Consider the following 18,327-nt stretch of genomic DNA (forward strand, 5'->3'; position numbering starts at 1 on the left):
AAGTTACCTCGCGTCAACAGGTTTATTCTGTTAATAACATGCACTAAAGGTGGCACCATAATCATTTAAATTCACAAATTGTTGTAGTTTATTCAAATCACACAAGGTACTCAGTCATCCAGGTCACGTGAAGTATTCCAGTCTGTCCACTTTCCCGGGTTTTTAAAGATAATATCCCTCTCAACCCAAGGACCCTTTCAGGTTCTTCACTTTATCTATTTAATCTGTATTTATTTGTTAATCTCTTTGTTGTTGTGCTGGGCGTCTCATTCACAATGGAATGGATGCCTCAATGACACCAGGATTCCTACATTTCTCTCATTGTTGCCAGCTGTTTGAAGTGACACATTGTAGGGAGCGGAGACAGGAGAAACAGGACCAGTCAGGATCAACAGGCAGCAAGCAAGTAGAAACTAGCAGGGCCGCAGTGAACGGCACCGCCTGGCTGCCAAGCGTCTGCAGGCTTCTCGGCTTCTTAACGGTAAAACATGACGAGGTTCTGCAGTTGATCCTGTTCAGAACAGGGAGGAATCCACCCAGGCCAGCTTCAGTCACAGCCCTGTAAACACAGCTGTTACCAACAGTGATGAAGGGTCAGTTCCATTTTGAGTTATGTGTTAGTTGATGTGGAAAAAGCTCTCTCTCCCCCCTCTCTCATGCTAATATGGGTATGCTAATATGCGAAACTAAACCAATCGACCTTTACATCAGTTTAGCTTTTTAAACTTCTATTTACACAATGATGCACAAACTCTCAGCACAGACCTGTGGTAGGAATATGAGCTTGACTTTATTTGTGTGATACGTCTATGTAGAGTTAGGTGGATTCAAATAAAAATGAATTAGGTCAATGGTCAAAAAGTAATCAAGCAGGAGTTTTCGTGAATTTTATGACAGATTATCACCTGTTAATATTTTTTGGACTCATCTGTTTTAGGTGTATTTCATATAAAATGATTTACATGTCAGCTGTGTGTGTAGACCACACTCAAGGCTCAGCATCAGATCTGGAGATTCAGTTTCTGGGTGTTTCCTTATTGAGGGCTCCTCATGAAGTTTCATATCATCACAATTTAATGTTGATTTCAATGCATTTTTTGCCATAAAGCAGGCACACAGACAAATAGGCCAGCCCAAACCTTAAAATAAAGTCATTGACTGCTTCACCCCATGAGGATTTGTAGGTCAATGCCCTTTTTTCCCGGTCCTGCAGGTGTGAGCTGGCAGTTTGCAGGGACGCTTGCAGTGTGTGGCCGGTTATCACTACAGTCCTTGGTAGCTTGGTACTGCCTGGGTTAATGACACTGGTTATAGGAGATAAGGCCAAACCCTATTTGATATCCAGCTCAACTCCGGCAGCTCCTTTCATTGAGAAAAGCTTATCAATTTCTCAGGGTTATTCCATCTGTCACCTGGCTGGAGACAGACTTGTTTATGCAGAGTATATTGACAAGTCAAGGTTCAGTAAAGCAGGGAGGGTTGGCCTTATAAATACAGACCTCGCAGAGGAGGCAGCAGTAGTACTGACGAGCTCATCTGCAGAGGATTATTCGCATTTGGTTTTGTAGATCTTTGTGGTGTTAAAAAATGGATAACAAGTGTCCCTGTTCAACCGGCAGTGACAGGCCTTCTAATCCAATCCTCTTCAACATTCTCAGCCAAATGGATACCAGTGAGCCTGGCCAGAGAAGCCTCAGCTACACTTCAATGCCTCACAGGTGCAACTGTGAACAGCGACGGACGGTGTGTTTAAAAACACCCTCTGAGGTGTGTAAAAAAGCGACAGCGGTTCTGGTCAAAACAGTCCAGTTCATGAAGAACCTGCCTGCATTTAACCAGATGCCGCCCAACGATCAGTTCTCGCTCCTCAGGAGCTGCTGGGCGCCGCTCTTTATTTTGGGTTTGGCTCAGGAGCGAGTGGACTTCGAGGTGACGGACACCCCAGCTGACAGCATGCTGAAAAGGATTCTCCTAAACCGTCAGGAGAGCCCAAGGGCGGAGAAGGAGCAGCCCACCTTGGCTGGGGTCAGCAAACTCAGGTCCTGTCTTAAAAAGTTCTGGAGTTTGGATTTAAGTCCAAAGGAGTACGCATACCTCAAAGGGACAGCAATATTTAATCCAGGTGAGAATTCTTGAGGTGCATTTTCCCCTCACCCGTTACATCTGTGTCATATAACCAACTCCGGTGTCTTTACTTTCAACAGATGTGCCAGATTTAAAAGCAGCTCTGTTTGTTGAAAGCTTGCAACAGGAAGCCCAGCATGCCCTCAGGGAGGTGGTCCTGCTCCTTCACCAGGAGGACCACGAACGATTTGCCCGGATCCTCCTCACTGCCTCCATGCTGCAGAGCATCACACCCAGCCTCATCTCTGAACTCTTCTTCAGGCCCGTGATAGGCCAGGCCGATCTGCTGGAACTGATGGTGGACATGCTCTTCTTCAGATAGGACATCCGCAACCGTCAGTGACTCGCTGACGTATTTACGCTGCTTCTATTTACACTGAAGTTGAGGTCACTTATTATTTTTATCTGTTGGGCTGAAGAGATTTGACTTTTTCCATTCAGCACTCAATTTTATGTTGAAGACCTTTTGTGTGCTTCAGTGTTGTGAATGTCAATATTGTGAATTTTTTTTCTAATAAATATATTTTTGTACATGAACACATTAAGATTCAAATGGAATCTGTTATATGTTCTCATGCCTGATCATTTTTGCTGTGTCTTGTTGCAGTTTATTCATTTTTAAAGTTCAAGACAGCAGATGTATCATTGTGTGGATTTATACACGAGAGAAATACTAAAATATGATTGCATACTTGAGGATCTATTAGCAGAAACTACTTTGGAGGTTAAATAAGCAAAGTAACCGAGTCGCTTCTGTGGTTCCAGTCTGGCCATGATGCGATTTCTTTTGATACTTTGTCTCCCTCTCCTGGAAAACAGCGGAATTAGAGAATATGACCTGGCCTCACTCTTGCACATTTGAGAAAAATGTAAACCTGATCGAAAGCAAGGCTCATTTTATAATGCATTTAATTCACCTGAAAAACACAGAGTGTAGTTCATCCAAAAAGTGCACAGAAATGTTTTGCCCTAACCTGCAGGCTTCACTCGATAAACAAGCCCTCATGATTCAGTGCAGTTTGTGGTATGTTCGTTGTGAAACAGTGAACCTTTGCCTGACACCACACATCATACAGGTAAAACAGGAATGTGGTGGTGGGGGCAGAGAGCCAGAGGAAACAGGGTCGCCCGGGTCAGCTAAACCAAAAATACAAAGGCAGCAAGTCTGATTTTTGATCAATTGCCTGCTTGTGGTCTCGAGGGATCGGTTGAGTCAGATGTTCTTCCTAAATAAAGCAGGAGTGAAAATCTGATTATTGTCAGAGTCGTTGTCTTGGTGGGTGCTCAGTCTCCTGAGGAGGAACGTGCAAATATCAAAATTAAGGTGAATGTGTGGTTTCATTGAGACCATAAAGAGACCCAAAGCTTGAGAACGGATTTCTGAAATCAAGCAGATTTTCCACACTTCCTCTTTCCACTGCACCTAATGACTAAGACAAACGCGGGGATTTTATTTCATTTCGCCAGAACCTGCTAAACGAGTTTTTCCTTTTGCTGAAGGCAGAAAAGGCCTGCCTGGTACAGCACAGTGACCTCCGGAGATGAGCCTGACAACAATCATCCAGCATTCTGCAGAAAATTCAAAAACTTTCCATGATGCCCTTCAAACATCAAAACCAATAACATACAGTGAAACAGATGCAGCTGTCGACACTCTCACGCATCACTGAACGTGCACAGAGATGTAAACAAGACAATTTTTTATTTTCTTAAAAACAGGACCTACCCATGAAATTAAAAAACAACAAAAAATAACGACACACGGGGGGAAAAAATGAAGGCTGGATTTAAAAATATGTGCATCAGAATATGGCTTGACTATGCATTTTTTTCAGAGCAGCACATGCTTTCAGAGAAGTCTAAATGGCAGGAGTGTGTAACCACGTACAATGCACATAAGCTTGCATAAACAGCCACACTGGCAAGAATGAGGACGGTTATGTTCTGCTGTCAGTCTCTGTCCTCTGGACACACGGCTACATGTAGCAACTAAACACTGTATGCAGAATACACATCAACTTGGACTGTCTCTGCATCAAAAAAATAAAATCTTGGACTAGCTACATCCACAAAAACAAGAAAAAGTCCACGGAATGGAACTTCGGCCGCAAAACCACGGCCAACCAAAAGAAGCGAAGAACAGCTGCTGAGGATAAAAAAAGGTGCTCCGTTCAGTAACAGCCAAAACAGACCCCACAGGGACGGACCGCGGTTCCCATCGGCTACAATACTCGTGGTGATCTTCACAGGAGGAGGGGAGCGCCTGAAGAGTCTATGTCGGTGTAATGGTGGCGAGGCGAGGAGTACGCCGTGGCGGTGCCAGAGGAATATGCTGAAGTCAGAGAGGGCAGAAAGAAGGCAGCGTGTGAAAAAGAGGTGACGGCCGACTGTGGCAGATCGGCTGTTCAGACACGAAACGGAACACCTGACCGCTTCAGCCAGGACACAACAACGAGAGAGGCCGTGGCGGCGTAATCCAGCGGGAACCAGAGCCCTTTTCTAAAGTTACATGATTAAAAAAACTCACGGACAGGCGTATATTTAATGAGACCCGATCCGCTGCTCCAGAGGGCAGTGAAGCGTGGGGTCAGATTGATAGGCGGGTGTAAGGTGGCGTGTAATGACTACGGGATTGTTATGAGCAAAGAAAAGCAACAGGAATGTGGGGCTTTTACTCTTGAAAGCGTGGCGTGCTACTGGAAAGTAGAGAGGAGGTGAGAAAACGCCTGCAGGTGCAGCAGGTACAATGGATGAAACCTCGCTGACCAGGACAAAGAACGCCATCCAAAAAGTCTACAGGAAAACCTGCAAACGGCCGATCAGCCATCATCTAAACCCCAAACTCACTTCTCCCGCTGTGGAGCCTCATTTTCCTGGCCAGCTCATCCGATGGCGTCTGCTCCGACACCTTCACCTCCGGAACTGTGATGAGAGAGCAAAGCGAGGGCGTGAGCGCCAGAGGTTCCGATCAACAATGTGACCTGGCTCGCCTGCTGCTGTCAGACGTGTCTCCAGACCCAGCGCCTGTACGGACTTGCCTCCAAAGAAGCATTTGCTATTGGGTCAGCGGCTGTCGGATATTTGCTTTACAAGGAAGCGGGCTTCGGCAGCATTCCGACAGATCCGATGAAAGAAAACACCAGTGTTTGTAATATGTGTTAGCAGAATTAGCATCGAGGGCTCATTTCTATTTAGTGCGCCTGGCAATCGATTCTTACCGTCACTGAAGGTGTTGGTCATGGTTTCGTTCCCACTGTCAGGCAGCGTCCCGTCGCTCCTGCCGTTCAGGCGCTGTCCTCCTGACTGGTAGCCCCTGTTTCTCTTGCCCTTCCTGGTGCTGATGCGGATGACCCCGTGCACCAGCTTGCACTCAGCCTCCTGCTCTTCCAGGTTGTAGTCCTGCGCAATGCTGTAGATGAGCTCGCTGATCTCGTTGGTCTTGCGGGAGAAGGACGAGTCGGAGGTGCACTTGGCCAGCTGGTCGATCTGATGCAGCGCGTAGAGCTCCAGCAGCTTCTTGGTGATCAGGGAGTCAATGTCTGTGCCCGTGTCGCTCACGTCCAGGTCGTAGTTTTCACACGACAAAAGGCTGGTGTTGCTCACGGGCCGCTGGCTGTCCCCTTTCCCTGGGGTTCGGGTCCGCTTGGGGGCCGAAACCTGGTACCTGACCGTCCGCCCTGCGATGCGCACATCGGGGTAGCGGAAGCTGTCGCTGGTGGGCAACTTGGAGGGTTTGGCAGACTTGTTCGCCTCCAGCGGAACGCCACACGTGGGGTTGGTCAGGGCCAGGCCGTTGGGAGGGTGGGGGTCGCCTCCCGCTTTGGTGGGCTGGTCTGTGGAGCTCTCGTTAACAGGCAGGCAGGGCTCCCTGCTGCCGTAAAATCCACACGTCAGTACGCAGCAGATAAGCGCCTTGCAGCCGCTCCAGCCCATGGAGGCGCAGGAGCCACAGGCAGGTCTGTTGGCGGGGGTGCTGTCTGCTGAGCCCGGGATGAACCCTATCGTCTCGGAGCCCCGTCCGGCGCCATTCCTCGGGTGGCTCCTGCTGCGGCCGTGCTTGTTCTCTGGGCGTCTGTAGTGGTCGGCATGCTGCTCCTGCTCCCTGTGGGGATCCCTGTAGAGGTCCTGGCTGGCCGTGCTCTCCTTGGATGCCGACCGAGTCTGCCGGTACTTTTCTGCCCTGGAGCTGGGGCCGTGGTGTCTGTGATGGCGGGACGATTGGTGGGCTCCCGTGTTGTAGCCAGACATGGCTCACAATGCCTGGAACCTGGCGTGGGAGAGGACTGTTCAAATAATCGGGCACAAAATGCTCGCTCTCTCTTTAACTCCACACAGGCTTGTGCCATTAAACGCACCACATCAAAATAACTTGTGCATCTTCCCGCGGAAATGATGGGATTAAACCCACCGATTGCTGTCGCCTCAACAACTTTAGATCTCCTCTTGAATGCTCGTTTGGCCGACACAAACTATGCAGTAAAAGCAGGTTAAACCAAAGGACATTATCCTTTAAATTTCACATGTCACCATCAAAACGTTGACTCACCGCATATGAGGACACACTTGTCGTCTTTTGCTGCAGACAACTTGTTCAGCGAGCAAACCGCGGAAGTTGGGCAGAGAAAACTTCTGCTGGCGCTTCAAACACTCACGCAAGAAAGCCAAAATACGAGTTGGAGCAAATTCGGGAGACTTTAACGCGAACGAAACGCCAATGACCGCAAGGCAGGCGGGCGACCAACACTCCCCGGCCCATCCGCGTCGTCTCCTGTGGGTAAAATTTAATCTTCTGTGAGAGTCTCCCGGTGTTTGGCTGTTACCTGCGGCCACAGCTAATTCCAGACCTGCACCCACCCACAGGTGGGCCGTGACGTAATCCGGAGGCGGACTCGAAAGAAAAGGTAGGCTTAAAAAAGAGACAACATACGGTAATATGATAGAATAATCTTAGAATTAAATATATATAAACATATGTTTCTTTGTTTAATTTTATTTTATTGCGTCATTTATTAGAATTCGGTGCCAGGTGATAGTACACGAGGAATCGATCTGCGTCGCGTTCATTTGGATGTGAAGATGCCGTGAACACACACGCGCGATCCCAGGTAGGTCACGAAGGTGCACAGCTGCAGAGCCAGCAGGTGTTTCCCGAGCCCCTATCCTTCATTCTGCCCCATTTTCCCCCTCCGTTGAAACACTTAATCACGTTTTGAACTGAAGAAGTGGGGGCACCTCACATGAAGAAAAAAAACCCTCAAAACCTCCTCTCATAATGCCCCCCCCCCCAATCCTCAGAATACAAACCATACATTTCATAGCAAGATTTTTTTTAAATGATTATTTATTGAAACATCTACAATTCTGCGCAATTTAACACTAATGTATTTCCCATGCCATGTGACTTCTGATGTATCTATGTAGCCATGACACTGATATTAGGTGAAAAACAATCATAGTAAAGTAAATAACAATGCATCGACCTGTTCTTATGTACACTTATAAAATGAACTTATATATATATGTATATATGTGTGTGTGTATATATATAATACTACAATGCCTTGAAAACACAAAGGCACTTTTTAAAGTGAGATGTTAAACTGCAGTACATGCAGCATGCTCTTGCTACTTATTTGATTCTATAGAAACCATTCACAACCACATGCTTTTTTCTGTCAGATTATTGGGGCTTTGTTACAGCCTCACAGGCTCACGGTGGGGAGAGGTCGTCAACTGTTCCGCATTTGGGTTCGAAGGAACGCGAGTGATGCAGGTGTCACTTGGAAGTTGCTGGGACAGAGGGATTTCTGGGTTCCTCCGTGTCCTCCCGTTCTGCGCTGAAATGTGACCCAGACGAGGGTCCGAGTCGATCTCGAACCTGTAGTTGTATCCCTCCAGCACGTCTCGACACGCGTCTCTCATTTCAATGATCCAATTTTTCATCCCGTGGCGATTCAGGTAGAGCACAAAGAGGAAGACCATCCCCACCAACCCCAGCACCAGCCCGAGAAAGACGTAAGACGTCTGCAGCGTGAGGTCGGCCACCTCCGCCTGCGCTGGAACAACACATCCAATAGCCAGGATGCTGATCCCCCACAGCTGGGTGTTGCTTAACTCTCTCGGTGAGGCACACCTGAGCGCGTCCACGTCTACCTGAGCTCTCGATTCGTTCAACCAGGCCACAAAATTTCGGATGTCGCAGGAGCAGGTGTAGGGGTTCTCCCCCAGGAGGATCTGAATGTTCCCTAGCCTGTCCAGCTCTTGGAGAGCATCGGTCCTGAATGTAGTAAAGGCATTGTGCATGAGGTCCAACATCTGTAGATGGCTCATGCCTGAAAAGGTTCCTCCATAGAGGGCCACCAGAGAGTTGTTAGCGAGGAATAGCTGCTGAAGGCTGGGGAGGTGGGAGAACATGCCTGGGGGCAGGAGAGTGAGCTGGTTCCCTGAAAGGTCCAGGCGGAGGAGACCTCGGAGGCCACCCCAGCGCAGGGCCGTGGTGAGATCCGTCAGGGAGGTGGAGTTGTACAGCGAGCGGCTGAGGTTGAGATCCTGGAGGGGACTGGCAGGAATGCTAAGAGCTTCTGGGTGGATGAGCATGAGCCGGTTCCCACTGAGGTCGAGGAAGTGCAAGTTTAGGAGGGTCGAGAAGCTGTATGAATCCAGCGCTGTAATTCTGTGGAAATAACTGTCGCTGTCACATCTGTTCTGAGGCGTTTTAAATCACTTTCATGCAGGAATGTAGCAGCAGATACTGTAAACAAGCAGCAACATTTATTTACTATACACACGTCGTAGCATTAAGGCTCAATAAACATGCATACGTATACCAAAGGCTAACATCTCACCTATTATTGCTTAAAATGATGCTGGTCACGTTGGTGAGTTCTGCAAATGAATCGGGTCCAATCTGGGAAATATGATTCCCCGTGATGATGAGAGTCCGCGTGTATCCAGGGACACTTTGGGGAACCGCTTGGAGATTCGATGAAATGCATTTCACTGTACGAGTGACTGCGAAGCACTCGCAACCGAAGGGACACTCCAAGCACCGGCAGGGTGAACAAAGGAGGATTCCCAAAAACACTCGGAAAACAAAAACACTCATTTCTTATCTGTAGATAAAAAAGAGAGTGAGTCTGGGGCTGGAATCCTGCCAGGAATGCAAATAGCGCTGCAGCATCGGCCTCTTTCAAGAAGCTCCACTCCGGGAGTGAGGACTCCTAGAAATTGATGGGAGTTCATATCACGCACAATCTGGTGGAAGAAAAAGGTGCGCTGTTCCCTTAAAGGTACAGAGGACAATTAGGACATCCACAGCAGTCAGCCAGAGGAGACAGGTCTGCACAGCACATCCGAAACAGTACAGAAACAGGAATGCACAGCAAGAAGAATACATTCTGGGCTCACACACACACTAAAAAGATCCAATAAATACATTTTTGATATCATGAGAGATTTCTACAGTTTGAAAGATGGTAACATTCCAGAGTGAGGGCGCCGAGGCAAACAATACTTCACAGATTTGTCTTTGTCCACCCGGAGATGGAGATTTTTTACATGTGTTACAGGCTCTTTGGTTGCAGCTGAGCAAACCGCGGCGATCACTTCACCATCCCCGGGAACCACACCGACCCCACCGTGGACGCATTTCTCAGGGGGAAAAACCCGTCTCCTCCTTCTGAAACCGGCTCGTGTCAAAAACAGATCTGCAAAGCATTCGTCAGTTCAAAGGTCAGCGGGGGAACGAAGGAGCGTCCTGTCACGACAAAGCCCTACTGAAGGTAGAACGTCAGCCCGAACGTGGCGAGGACTCCGCAGAGCATTAGGCATGGAAGCCAGGTCTTGAGGAGCGCTGCCCAGCTGGAGGACGCAGAAAAGTTGGTGTGTGTTAGAATGATCATCAACACCTGAACACCTGTGTGTGTGTGTGTGTGTAACAGTGGGGGTGTGATGCACCCTCGGCTGTATATTTTTGGACAGATAAGGTCATGGATCACATGCGTCACAGAGTCCAATCGCTGTACTCCCAAATGCCCACAGCTCCCTCACCACCCCCCCACCCCAGTCAAAGGTGACCTTCCGCGGTGAGACCAGGGGCGGGGGCTCCTGTGTCAGTGATAAATTACATGACGCCAATGCTTTTATAAAAAAAAAAAAGGGCTCCGGTTGTTGGGGGGCGTAGCGTAGTTGCAGAGGCAGCACAAACAGTGACACCAGACCTCTCTATGTGGGTCAGTGGAGACTATTGGGGGGTTCTTCTCAAACCCTTAGACACCGTGCTGCACACCAACATCAAAGCAGCAGAAAGACACTTATGTACGCACATTAAAAATGTAATACATATGTAATAGTGATGTCGTTATAGGGTGATAACACTTACCTCACATGCTTTCCATAGATAAAAGACCTGATGCACAGGTTCACCATGTTCCACGATGCGCTGTTGTCGTAGCGCATGAGGTTGAGGGCCATGGCAACATGGGAATGGCAGTTGTCTAAGCACAGATTGTGCTTGAACACCAAAGAGAAGGCCACCATGAGAGTATGAATAATGTCATGAAAGAAATTGTAAACAGTTTCTTACCGGTCTACATTTGTATTCCTCTGACGCATCATGCACGGCTTTGTCCCACGCGGCAGCGCCATTGCCACACACTTTGTCCACGTCAAGCTTCCAGTACCTGCAATATGAAGGAAAATATGTTCATTCGTTCACTCGGACGATAGATGAGACACTGAATGAATGGAGAATTATAACTAAGACACCTACTTGGTTGGTTTACCAAAGCCCATGTTGTCCTCCTGGGAGGCAAAAATAAAAATTCAGAGCATTTAATTCCTTACATATTTATGTTCACGTGAACTTGTTATATGCTTAAAGTTAAGCCAGGTCACATATGTGCACGCTCATTTCTAGAGCCTGAAAACAACTCACCGAGACAAAGTATGATCCTGCAAAATCCCTTATAATCCCCGAAGAGGTGCATATGCCCATGTGACCAATGAACGGAAACAGCCACCTGCAGGATAGTGCAACAGTACGTCGACAACTGATTTAATCTTAATACAACGGACTGAACATATCACACAAGACAGAATAAACACGACTAATCGGCTCATACATCTGGCCTAATGCGGTGTTAAGATTAAAAGCAACAGATTAGTTAGCAAGACGTGTGCGCTAGCCTCTTACGATAAAATCGGAATAGGCGTCCAAACGATGCAGTAGGGGTAGCGTGGGCTTTTTCTGTCGCTTTTAACGAAATCGACTTGGTAATTCATCATGACGTCGGTCTCGCAAACGTCCGCCATCACTGTCTGGAGTGACCGGAGCTGGATGACAGTGACGCACAGGCGGGGCGAGGATGCGTAGAGGCGCAAGCGCGCACTCGGCTGCTCCTTGAACGCAACATCGCCGATTCGCCTTGCTTTTGTTTCGGCCTCTTATAATTTAAGCTTTCTTCCAATAATTGGTAATTCGATTCCACTTTTATTAATACACCCATTCAGTGTCCCTGCCTTTTGCATTTCGCATTTGTCGTCTCTGTCCTTTTCAGGACCACTGCTAAAGCTGGGTCACCTCATTATTGTATAACATGCGGGGACAGGAGAATCCAGCTGCTCATGTTTATGATGTATGATGCTCATATTTGTGCCTGCTAGTCAGCAAAAGGGGGAGCAGGGCAGATGCTGATGATAAATGGGCAGAATATCCTAGAATTCATATTGTAGCTACAGAACATCTTCACACTCTGCAAGTCGTTCAGCATCAAAGCCGTGCAGCTAAAATAGTAATAAATGTAAAACGAACAACGGAAAATGAAGTGTTGAATAGCTTTATTCTTTGCTCAATTTCAAAATTAATGTTATGGAATCTCTCAAAGAAAAGCTGTATCTTAAATTAAAGAAGAAAGAAAAAACATGGAAGCCGAGTGTTGCATGTTATTACCGAGGGCCCATTCTGGAGCAAGAAACCCAAAATGTTCCCTTACTGGGATGGCTCTGTGTCCTTTTTTTTTTTTGCCTACAACTTAAGTCAGAGAAGCGTTGCGCAAGCAGGACTCAACTGACTGCAGCTACAGCAATGCAGCTAAGCAGGCTGGAATCCCCACAGACACTTAGTGCATCAGTTGTCATACAACACAAAACATGTCCCACCTTCACCAACAAAGGTTTCACAGTGACTTTCACGTTAGCAATCAATCTAAAACACTTGGATTTTTTTTTTTTCAAACTTAACTTGTTGCAGTAAAACTTCTTAACTAAAAAAAGCACAGTGTGCCAAAATTATGTTTCCATGAAACAAAGAAAACAAATACTATTCCTTGGCCACTTAATTGGTCAAACTTTGGCACCCTTTGTCCCCCCCGCCACACAACTTTGAACTAAACAAAGCTCATAAATGATTTTTTTTTAGAGATACACTTGCAACTTTCACAAGGTGGCAAGTGAAAAAATTAAATGCGCGCTTTCTTTGACATAAGCGCCACACAAAATACAGTCAAGTTGAACTTGGAAGCAATGACTTGGATGTCGAAGCCTTTCTGAGGTGAGCAGGCATCCAGCTGCGGCTCCATCTGAAGAGCAGACTGGAGGCAGCATACGGATCTGTCCTCTGATTCTCCGAGCACGATGCAGCGACCTGAAAATAGGCCACCCTGCCACAGGATTCTCCTTCCATGCGTGGCCCCTCCAACGTCGGCCTGAAGAGTGCTGAATAATGAACTCTTACTCTTGGAGAAACTGGGTAGTGACATGGAAGGCGTTCTCCTCAGAGTTGTCCCCCGGTGGTGATTTTGAGGTGTTGTCTGTGCTTTGAAGGGGCAGGATGGATGTGCCAGCCTTCACAGAGTCCTCTCCCTCTCGTGGTTTTTACCAGTCCACTTGTTGGACAAGGGAGGGTGATGCATAGTGCAGTAATGTGACATGACATTCACTCAATGTTCTAGTCAGACGGGGGAGAATTAAGATTCTAAAATAGCACTTTGCTTCCTATAGGCATTCTATAGAAAGCTCAAGAGTTTTCTTAGCTAGGCCGACACTGCACTTGTCCCTCTGAGCTGTCTTCTTCATCTGAGCCATCAGGGCCTACGCCGCGCAGACCTGTGATGCGATAGCCCATGTTGAGCAGCATCACCTCCAATGGATCCGCGTTCATACGTCGCTGATTGGCTTGAGCAGCACTGTCCATGTCCTCCACCACTCGGCCATTTTCAGAGTCCGTCTGTGGTGCCAGGTAGCATGGGGTAAGCAGACAATACCAATATCGATGCATGCTTAGATTAATAATTTGGTAGAACTGTGTGAAGTCAGAGCGATGTTTTGCAGGGAATTTAAAACAAACTGTCAGGTGTTTTACCTCTGGTCTAGGGTTCCATAACCGTACAACAGGGTCAATACCACTGGTTGCAAGGAAGCAGTAGCTGGGGTGGGGCTGCAGGCAGTTAACGATGGATTCATCCCCCTGCAGGATCCGCACCAGATTTGTTGTCTCTTTCTCCCAGATGAAGAAGGAGCCGTCGTCTGAACCACTAACAATGTACTGGCCTTTGCTGTTCACATTGGAAAAAAACAAAAAATCAAATGTTGTCTTTATTTGGTGTTTAGGGATTTTTACACTTTTACATGGGATATTTAAAATTTACAGCATATTTGCAGCCCTTCAAAACCACACGAAATAATCACATTTTCTGCTTCTTATTCTTTTAGACAGGATAGAAGACGGCTCTTGGCTGCCCTCTAGCGATGTCTTATCAGACTGACTGAAGGGATTCACCTACCTTCCAAAGAAGTTGGCCTCCTTGATGTCAGTAGTGGTGTTGCAGTGGCCACAGTATCTATGCTTGTAGTCAAAGCTACGCTCTCTCAGCACCAGCTCATCCTCAGGGATGGACTCTTTTCGGCTGAATGAGTGGAATCGAACGGAGCTGTTTGCCTTCTTGTCTTCGGCTGGCACAAAAAGATGAATCCCACATTTTAGTGGGTTTAAAAACACAACCTTTTTACTTCTTAAATGCGTAGGTAAAACAGATGCACAGATGTGTGCCTAAATTGTGCAGATTATAGTTTTAAAAATGATCTAAAGGGGTTCACAAAAACCCTTAATTGAATACCTGACTCTGGTTTGGAGTAGAGAGCTGCCTTGATATCTTTGTCCAAAGCATTACAGGCACTACTGTTGGCCTGCTCTGGGAACTTCCCTTTGAAATCATCCAGACACTCAAGAGCCTCAGCCAAATACTTCAACTCAAACAGACACCTGGCCAGCCTGAAATGAGCCTTCAGGTGCCCGGGGTTTAGGGTGAGAGCTTTTAGGCAGTCCCTGAGGGCGTCATAATGGTCTCCATCCCTGAGAATCATAGACGTAAACACACACTTGATAACTGGATTCAAGACCAATCATCTCTGCACACACTGGCACCTACCACTTGCGTTTCATATAAGCTGCAGCGCGGTTCCCATACAGCATGGCGTTCCAGCTGGCCTGATGAATGCCTAAACTGTACAACTGGATGGCCTGTGTCCACTGCTGCCGTGCAAATGCATCGTTAGCTTGTTGCTTTATCTTTTCCAAGTGTGGAGGGAGGTCAGCGGAACTGAGAGATAGTAGAACAATCACAACCTGTGTGAAGGGCAGTCAGACTTGGTATGGGTAGCAAAGAATCCATGAACTTTTACCTTGAACAAAACCTTTCAGCAAAGTCAATATGGGTGGTTGGCAATGGTAAATGAAGTCTATTTGAGACACCATTGGTTGTCTTTCCATTCTGTATATCTGCTGGAAAACCAAAGAAATTCAGTCACGGTTCTAATCATCTCAGCCCCATTTAAAGTCAGTACGGCGCAATCTAACCTGAAGATGTTTGGCACTTTTTGGGAAGTAAGAAGGTGTATGGCCTCTGTTTGAATGTCAAGTCGAAAAGATAAACCTAGAAAGAAGCAATAAGAAATGCTGTAATCCCAAACCAGAGTGTAATCCCTCCTCTCCCCACTTCTCGACAGTTGTAATTACCTGTTCCCCGCCCATGTTCACGAGTAACTCGGTGCCATCTGGACTGAAGGTGACATATGTGGCCACCAGGATCCTCAGTCGGTTATTGTAGTCTGGAAGTTTCACTGGAAGGTGACCTGGAGAATTTAAACAGAAGGTATTTAACGACTGGATGCACTTATATCAGTTAAATATATCTGTTATCAGCACCTGCAACATAATACTGCCCGGCTCCATCTGGAATCGGTTTTTGCCTTTCACAGAACGTATGCACGGCTGCTGATGTTCCCTGAAGCGCAGACTTCCTGTGTAAGAAAAGAGGCATATGTAACGCCAGAACTGGAAGATCTGCCATATCCAGGAGGTAACTGTGATTATCCACACTGAATGACATCAAATGCCAACCTGTAGTTGTGAATCATCCTGATGTCATAAAGGCGAACGAAAGGCCCGTTAGCGCCGACCGCCAGATAATTGTTGTCCCGTGGGTTCACGGCTAAGCACTTAGCCTCAACCAGCTGACCGCAGAACTCTGTCAGGTCGATCAGTACCTCAGAGCGCTTGCTGCTCTCCCGTAGGTCATACTGCCTGTAGTAATAAGCACAACGCTCGTAGCAGTTCACCATCAGATATCTGAGAAGCAATGTCACCGGTGCACGGGATCCGACCTGATGGTTCCATCCTCCGCCGCGCTCCAGAAAGTGTTGGGCCACATGGGAGCTGTGGCGATGCGTTTGACTCTGTTGGTGTGGTCAGAAAACATGTGGATGGTTTCTTTCACCGACACATCGTGCACATGCACCTTGGTGTCAGCTGCACCTGTCACCAGAATTCTGTCTCCAGAGTGAGGAAGGAACTTTAGTAGGGGGGAAAAAACAAACAAATAAAAAGATTCAAGTATTACCAGTCGCAGCTTAATACAAATCAGAGCCATTTAGATAAAGTTGTGTATGTCGAAAGTGTTATTTCTGACTTCTAACACATGGATCACACCAAGGCCTCCTTACCTTAACGGAGAATATATTTGCTGCGTGACCAGTGTGCATAGTTGTAAGCTTCTTGTGTTTGAATGGATCCCAGATGATGGCATGCTGATCATCGGAGCCTGAAGCCAGTAAACTGAATAAAAAAAAGTGAGTGAGCCTTTAAAAGTCTGCAGAAGGTGGCTTCAAATGCCTGATTGAGTTTAAACCGGCTGAGAGAACTTTAATCAAACAGTATTTTTGAAAAGCCACTATTGATCCTTTATAGAACAGGCTATTTTTTAGTGATACAGCAGAATGATTTACACTTGCTGCCTCACAGAAGAATGAGGGCCTGGGGATTATTACTATACAAGACTGGTATGTCAGACAAGATCTTTATACATGTATATCAAAAACAACTTACTCCCCCTGTTCATTCCATTCCAAGCAGTTCACACAGCCAGTATGGCCCTACAGAGATAGGAAAGTAAAATTTTTAAAAACATACAAAGCAAGTTTTAGAAACTGGATTCTTGTTCAAGAACCAATCATTTAATGAGCACATTTACATGATATTTACACCCAAATACAATTGAAACAGTTATTTGTCATGATGTTACATAATTTCTAGAAACTTCTAGAGTGATTTTAGGCAAATTTGACAAGAGCACCTGAAGTTCAGCTTCCAATCCAAGTCTCTTGATGAAGGGCTCGGTGACATGATAAGCCCTCTGGAAGCCTGGTGCGTTCCTATCCTATGGACATGAATAGAATTACTGTATGTCTTACTGTCTCAACTTAACCCACATTTTTTCTTTTGATGATAACCTAAATGCTTGCTTACTCTGATCTGCCTGTGCAGGATGTCTCTGGTGATATTACCAGCAGTCATGACAAATAAAGTTCGGGCTAGTGCTTCCAGGTGTTAGACGTCACTGACATGAACTCTATTTCTCGGGAATCGCCTGTAAAGAAAGTAAATGAATAAATGCGTATTGCAGGGAGACACATTCCAGCATGCTTGGGGGCAAATCAATAAACAAGGTGGTCATCGGGTAATCTAAACAGTCAAGCAGGGTGCCTATTTCAAGAACATCAAACCATTCGGTATCACGCCAAAGGAGAAACGAGAATCCAGACTTTGGCCACTCCAATGCCAAAGTGAGTGCCTGCTGCGCTCAACCAGTACCAAAATGCGAGTTTAACAACTTAGCCAAGTAGCTAGTATTAGCTGTGCACATCTATCTTAAAAGCCATGCAAATCTCAAAACACTGACATTTACTTAAACGTTGACACCCGTCAGCCTGTCAGAACCTTAGAACCCCTGTGCACCGGGCCCTTGAGACGCCAGTCATTAACCAGGTAGCTGGCGTTAGCGGTATTTGCGCTACCTTGCTAGCTAAACAATACGTCCACTTTAAATAACGTCAAGGTTTGGGACGCTGTAATATACCTATACCATTGCGGTACAATCCTCACCGTTTCTCTTGCGCGAACACTGTGTTTGTCAAAAATTGTCCATTTATCAGACGTCATAAATCCCACTCTGTGAGTTTGTTGACAATGTTCACGCTAATTCCTTCCCCGACTTGGACACAAACGAATCACGCAACTTTGTTCCGCCAGCGAAAACAGTGTAGGCACTTCCGCTATGTGTATTTCAGAATAAAAGCATAGTTTGTAAACCATTAAAACCAATAATTATGTACGGGCCAAAAATGGAAAACCCGCCTTGTCCAATTGAATTTAAACACACAAACCCAATGAAAATGCTTGTTGCAAACAGGCACAACGCATCTAATATGAGGATATTTCTGTAAGCCCTTAAGTAAACGCGTTTATCTAAATTATAATTGCGTGACTGTCGACAGTTTGGTTGCGCTCACTCCAATCATCCAGTTCTGGTCCACATCAGAACCAGACACAGTCCCAAACAGTTACAATTTTCTTATACAGTATACTTTATACATATCGTATATGAGCCCTCCAGTCGCTGACAAATTCCCCAGGTTGAGATAAAGTACACCCGTCTCCGAAACTATGAACTATCTGATTTGTAAAAAAAATCAAAGGACAAAGAAGCTTTGATACAAACCATCATACTATTTTCCAACACGTTACATGTATTACAACTGCTCTATTAATTTCCATCATTGAACAACTAAATAGAAATATAAAATTCAACTGAATACAAGGTTAGACATTGAAAACCAAAGCCACGATTCTGTCCGCCACCGTTTGTCGTC

General features: G+C 46.3%; 5 protein-coding genes across 9 annotated transcripts; 1 reads left to right on the forward strand and 4 right to left on the reverse strand.

Moving 5' to 3' along the window:
- The first annotated feature begins 941 nt into the window (after nucleotides 1–941).
- Nucleotides 942–2,661, forward strand: nr0b2a (nuclear receptor subfamily 0, group B, member 2a). 3 transcript variants are annotated; one of them, XM_057044264.1, is made up of 3 exons: nucleotides 942–1,767; nucleotides 1,858–2,122; nucleotides 2,205–2,661. In XM_057044264.1, the coding sequence occupies exons 1-3, from the start codon at nucleotides 1,588–1,590 to the stop codon at nucleotides 2,444–2,446; spliced, it is 687 nt and encodes a 228-aa protein (XP_056900244.1). In that variant the 5' UTR covers nucleotides 942–1,587; the 3' UTR covers nucleotides 2,447–2,661. The 3 variants fall into 3 exon arrangements, with proteins under 3 accessions (XP_056900244.1, XP_056900243.1, XP_056900242.1); XM_057044263.1 differs by having other exon boundaries at nucleotides 949–1,767; nucleotides 1,840–2,122; XM_057044262.1 differs by having other exon boundaries at nucleotides 991–2,122.
- A 355-nt stretch (nucleotides 2,662–3,016) lies between these two features.
- kdf1a (keratinocyte differentiation factor 1a) lies at nucleotides 3,017–6,971 on the reverse strand. Of its 2 annotated transcripts, XM_057044261.1 has the most exons (5): nucleotides 6,671–6,945; nucleotides 6,533–6,593; nucleotides 5,343–6,391; nucleotides 4,972–5,046; nucleotides 3,017–4,456 (listed from the first exon to the last, which is right to left on the reverse strand). In XM_057044261.1, exons 3-5 carry the CDS (start codon nucleotides 6,370–6,372, stop codon nucleotides 4,368–4,370), a joined length of 1,194 nt encoding a protein of 397 aa, XP_056900241.1. In that variant the 5' UTR covers nucleotides 6,373–6,391; nucleotides 6,533–6,593; nucleotides 6,671–6,945; the 3' UTR covers nucleotides 3,017–4,367. The 2 variants fall into 2 exon arrangements, with proteins under 2 accessions (XP_056900241.1, XP_056900239.1); XM_057044259.1 differs by lacking the exon at nucleotides 6,533–6,593 and having other exon boundaries at nucleotides 6,671–6,971.
- A 458-nt stretch (nucleotides 6,972–7,429) lies between these two features.
- Nucleotides 7,430–9,232, reverse strand: LOC130532027 (trophoblast glycoprotein-like). The gene is made up of 2 exons (XM_057044257.1): nucleotides 8,970–9,232; nucleotides 7,430–8,797 (listed from the first exon to the last, which is right to left on the reverse strand). Exons 1-2 carry the CDS (start codon nucleotides 9,227–9,229, stop codon nucleotides 7,819–7,821), a joined length of 1,239 nt encoding a protein of 412 aa, XP_056900237.1. The 5' UTR covers nucleotides 9,230–9,232; the 3' UTR covers nucleotides 7,430–7,818.
- A 267-nt stretch (nucleotides 9,233–9,499) lies between these two features.
- LOC130532032 (transmembrane protein 222-like) lies at nucleotides 9,500–11,500 on the reverse strand. Its single transcript, XM_057044266.1, has 6 exons — nucleotides 11,318–11,500; nucleotides 11,060–11,144; nucleotides 10,895–10,926; nucleotides 10,709–10,805; nucleotides 10,505–10,635; nucleotides 9,500–9,984 (listed from the first exon to the last, which is right to left on the reverse strand). Exons 1-6 carry the CDS (start codon nucleotides 11,434–11,436, stop codon nucleotides 9,897–9,899), a joined length of 552 nt encoding a protein of 183 aa, XP_056900246.1. The 5' UTR covers nucleotides 11,437–11,500; the 3' UTR covers nucleotides 9,500–9,896.
- A 444-nt stretch (nucleotides 11,501–11,944) lies between these two features.
- Nucleotides 11,945–17,720, reverse strand: wdtc1 (WD and tetratricopeptide repeats 1). Of its 2 annotated transcripts, none has more exons than XM_057044254.1 (16): nucleotides 17,561–17,720; nucleotides 16,925–17,045; nucleotides 16,752–16,835; nucleotides 16,505–16,551; nucleotides 16,123–16,234; nucleotides 15,784–15,971; nucleotides 15,521–15,703; nucleotides 15,326–15,420; nucleotides 15,137–15,252; nucleotides 14,978–15,053; nucleotides 14,803–14,899; nucleotides 14,550–14,720; nucleotides 14,238–14,473; nucleotides 13,905–14,073; nucleotides 13,484–13,676; nucleotides 11,945–13,348 (listed from the first exon to the last, which is right to left on the reverse strand). In XM_057044254.1, the coding sequence occupies exons 2-16, from the start codon at nucleotides 16,970–16,972 to the stop codon at nucleotides 13,151–13,153; spliced, it is 2,013 nt and encodes a 670-aa protein (XP_056900234.1). In that variant the 5' UTR covers nucleotides 16,973–17,045; nucleotides 17,561–17,720; the 3' UTR covers nucleotides 11,945–13,150. The 2 variants fall into 2 exon arrangements, with proteins under 2 accessions (XP_056900234.1, XP_056900233.1); XM_057044253.1 differs by having other exon boundaries at nucleotides 14,803–14,902.
- Between the last annotated feature and the right edge of the window lie 607 nt (nucleotides 17,721–18,327).

The sequence above is a fragment of the Takifugu flavidus genome, chromosome 10 (assembly GCF_003711565.1).
Source record: "Takifugu flavidus isolate HTHZ2018 chromosome 10, ASM371156v2, whole genome shotgun sequence".
NCBI lineage: Eukaryota > Metazoa > Chordata > Actinopteri > Tetraodontiformes > Tetraodontidae > Takifugu > Takifugu flavidus.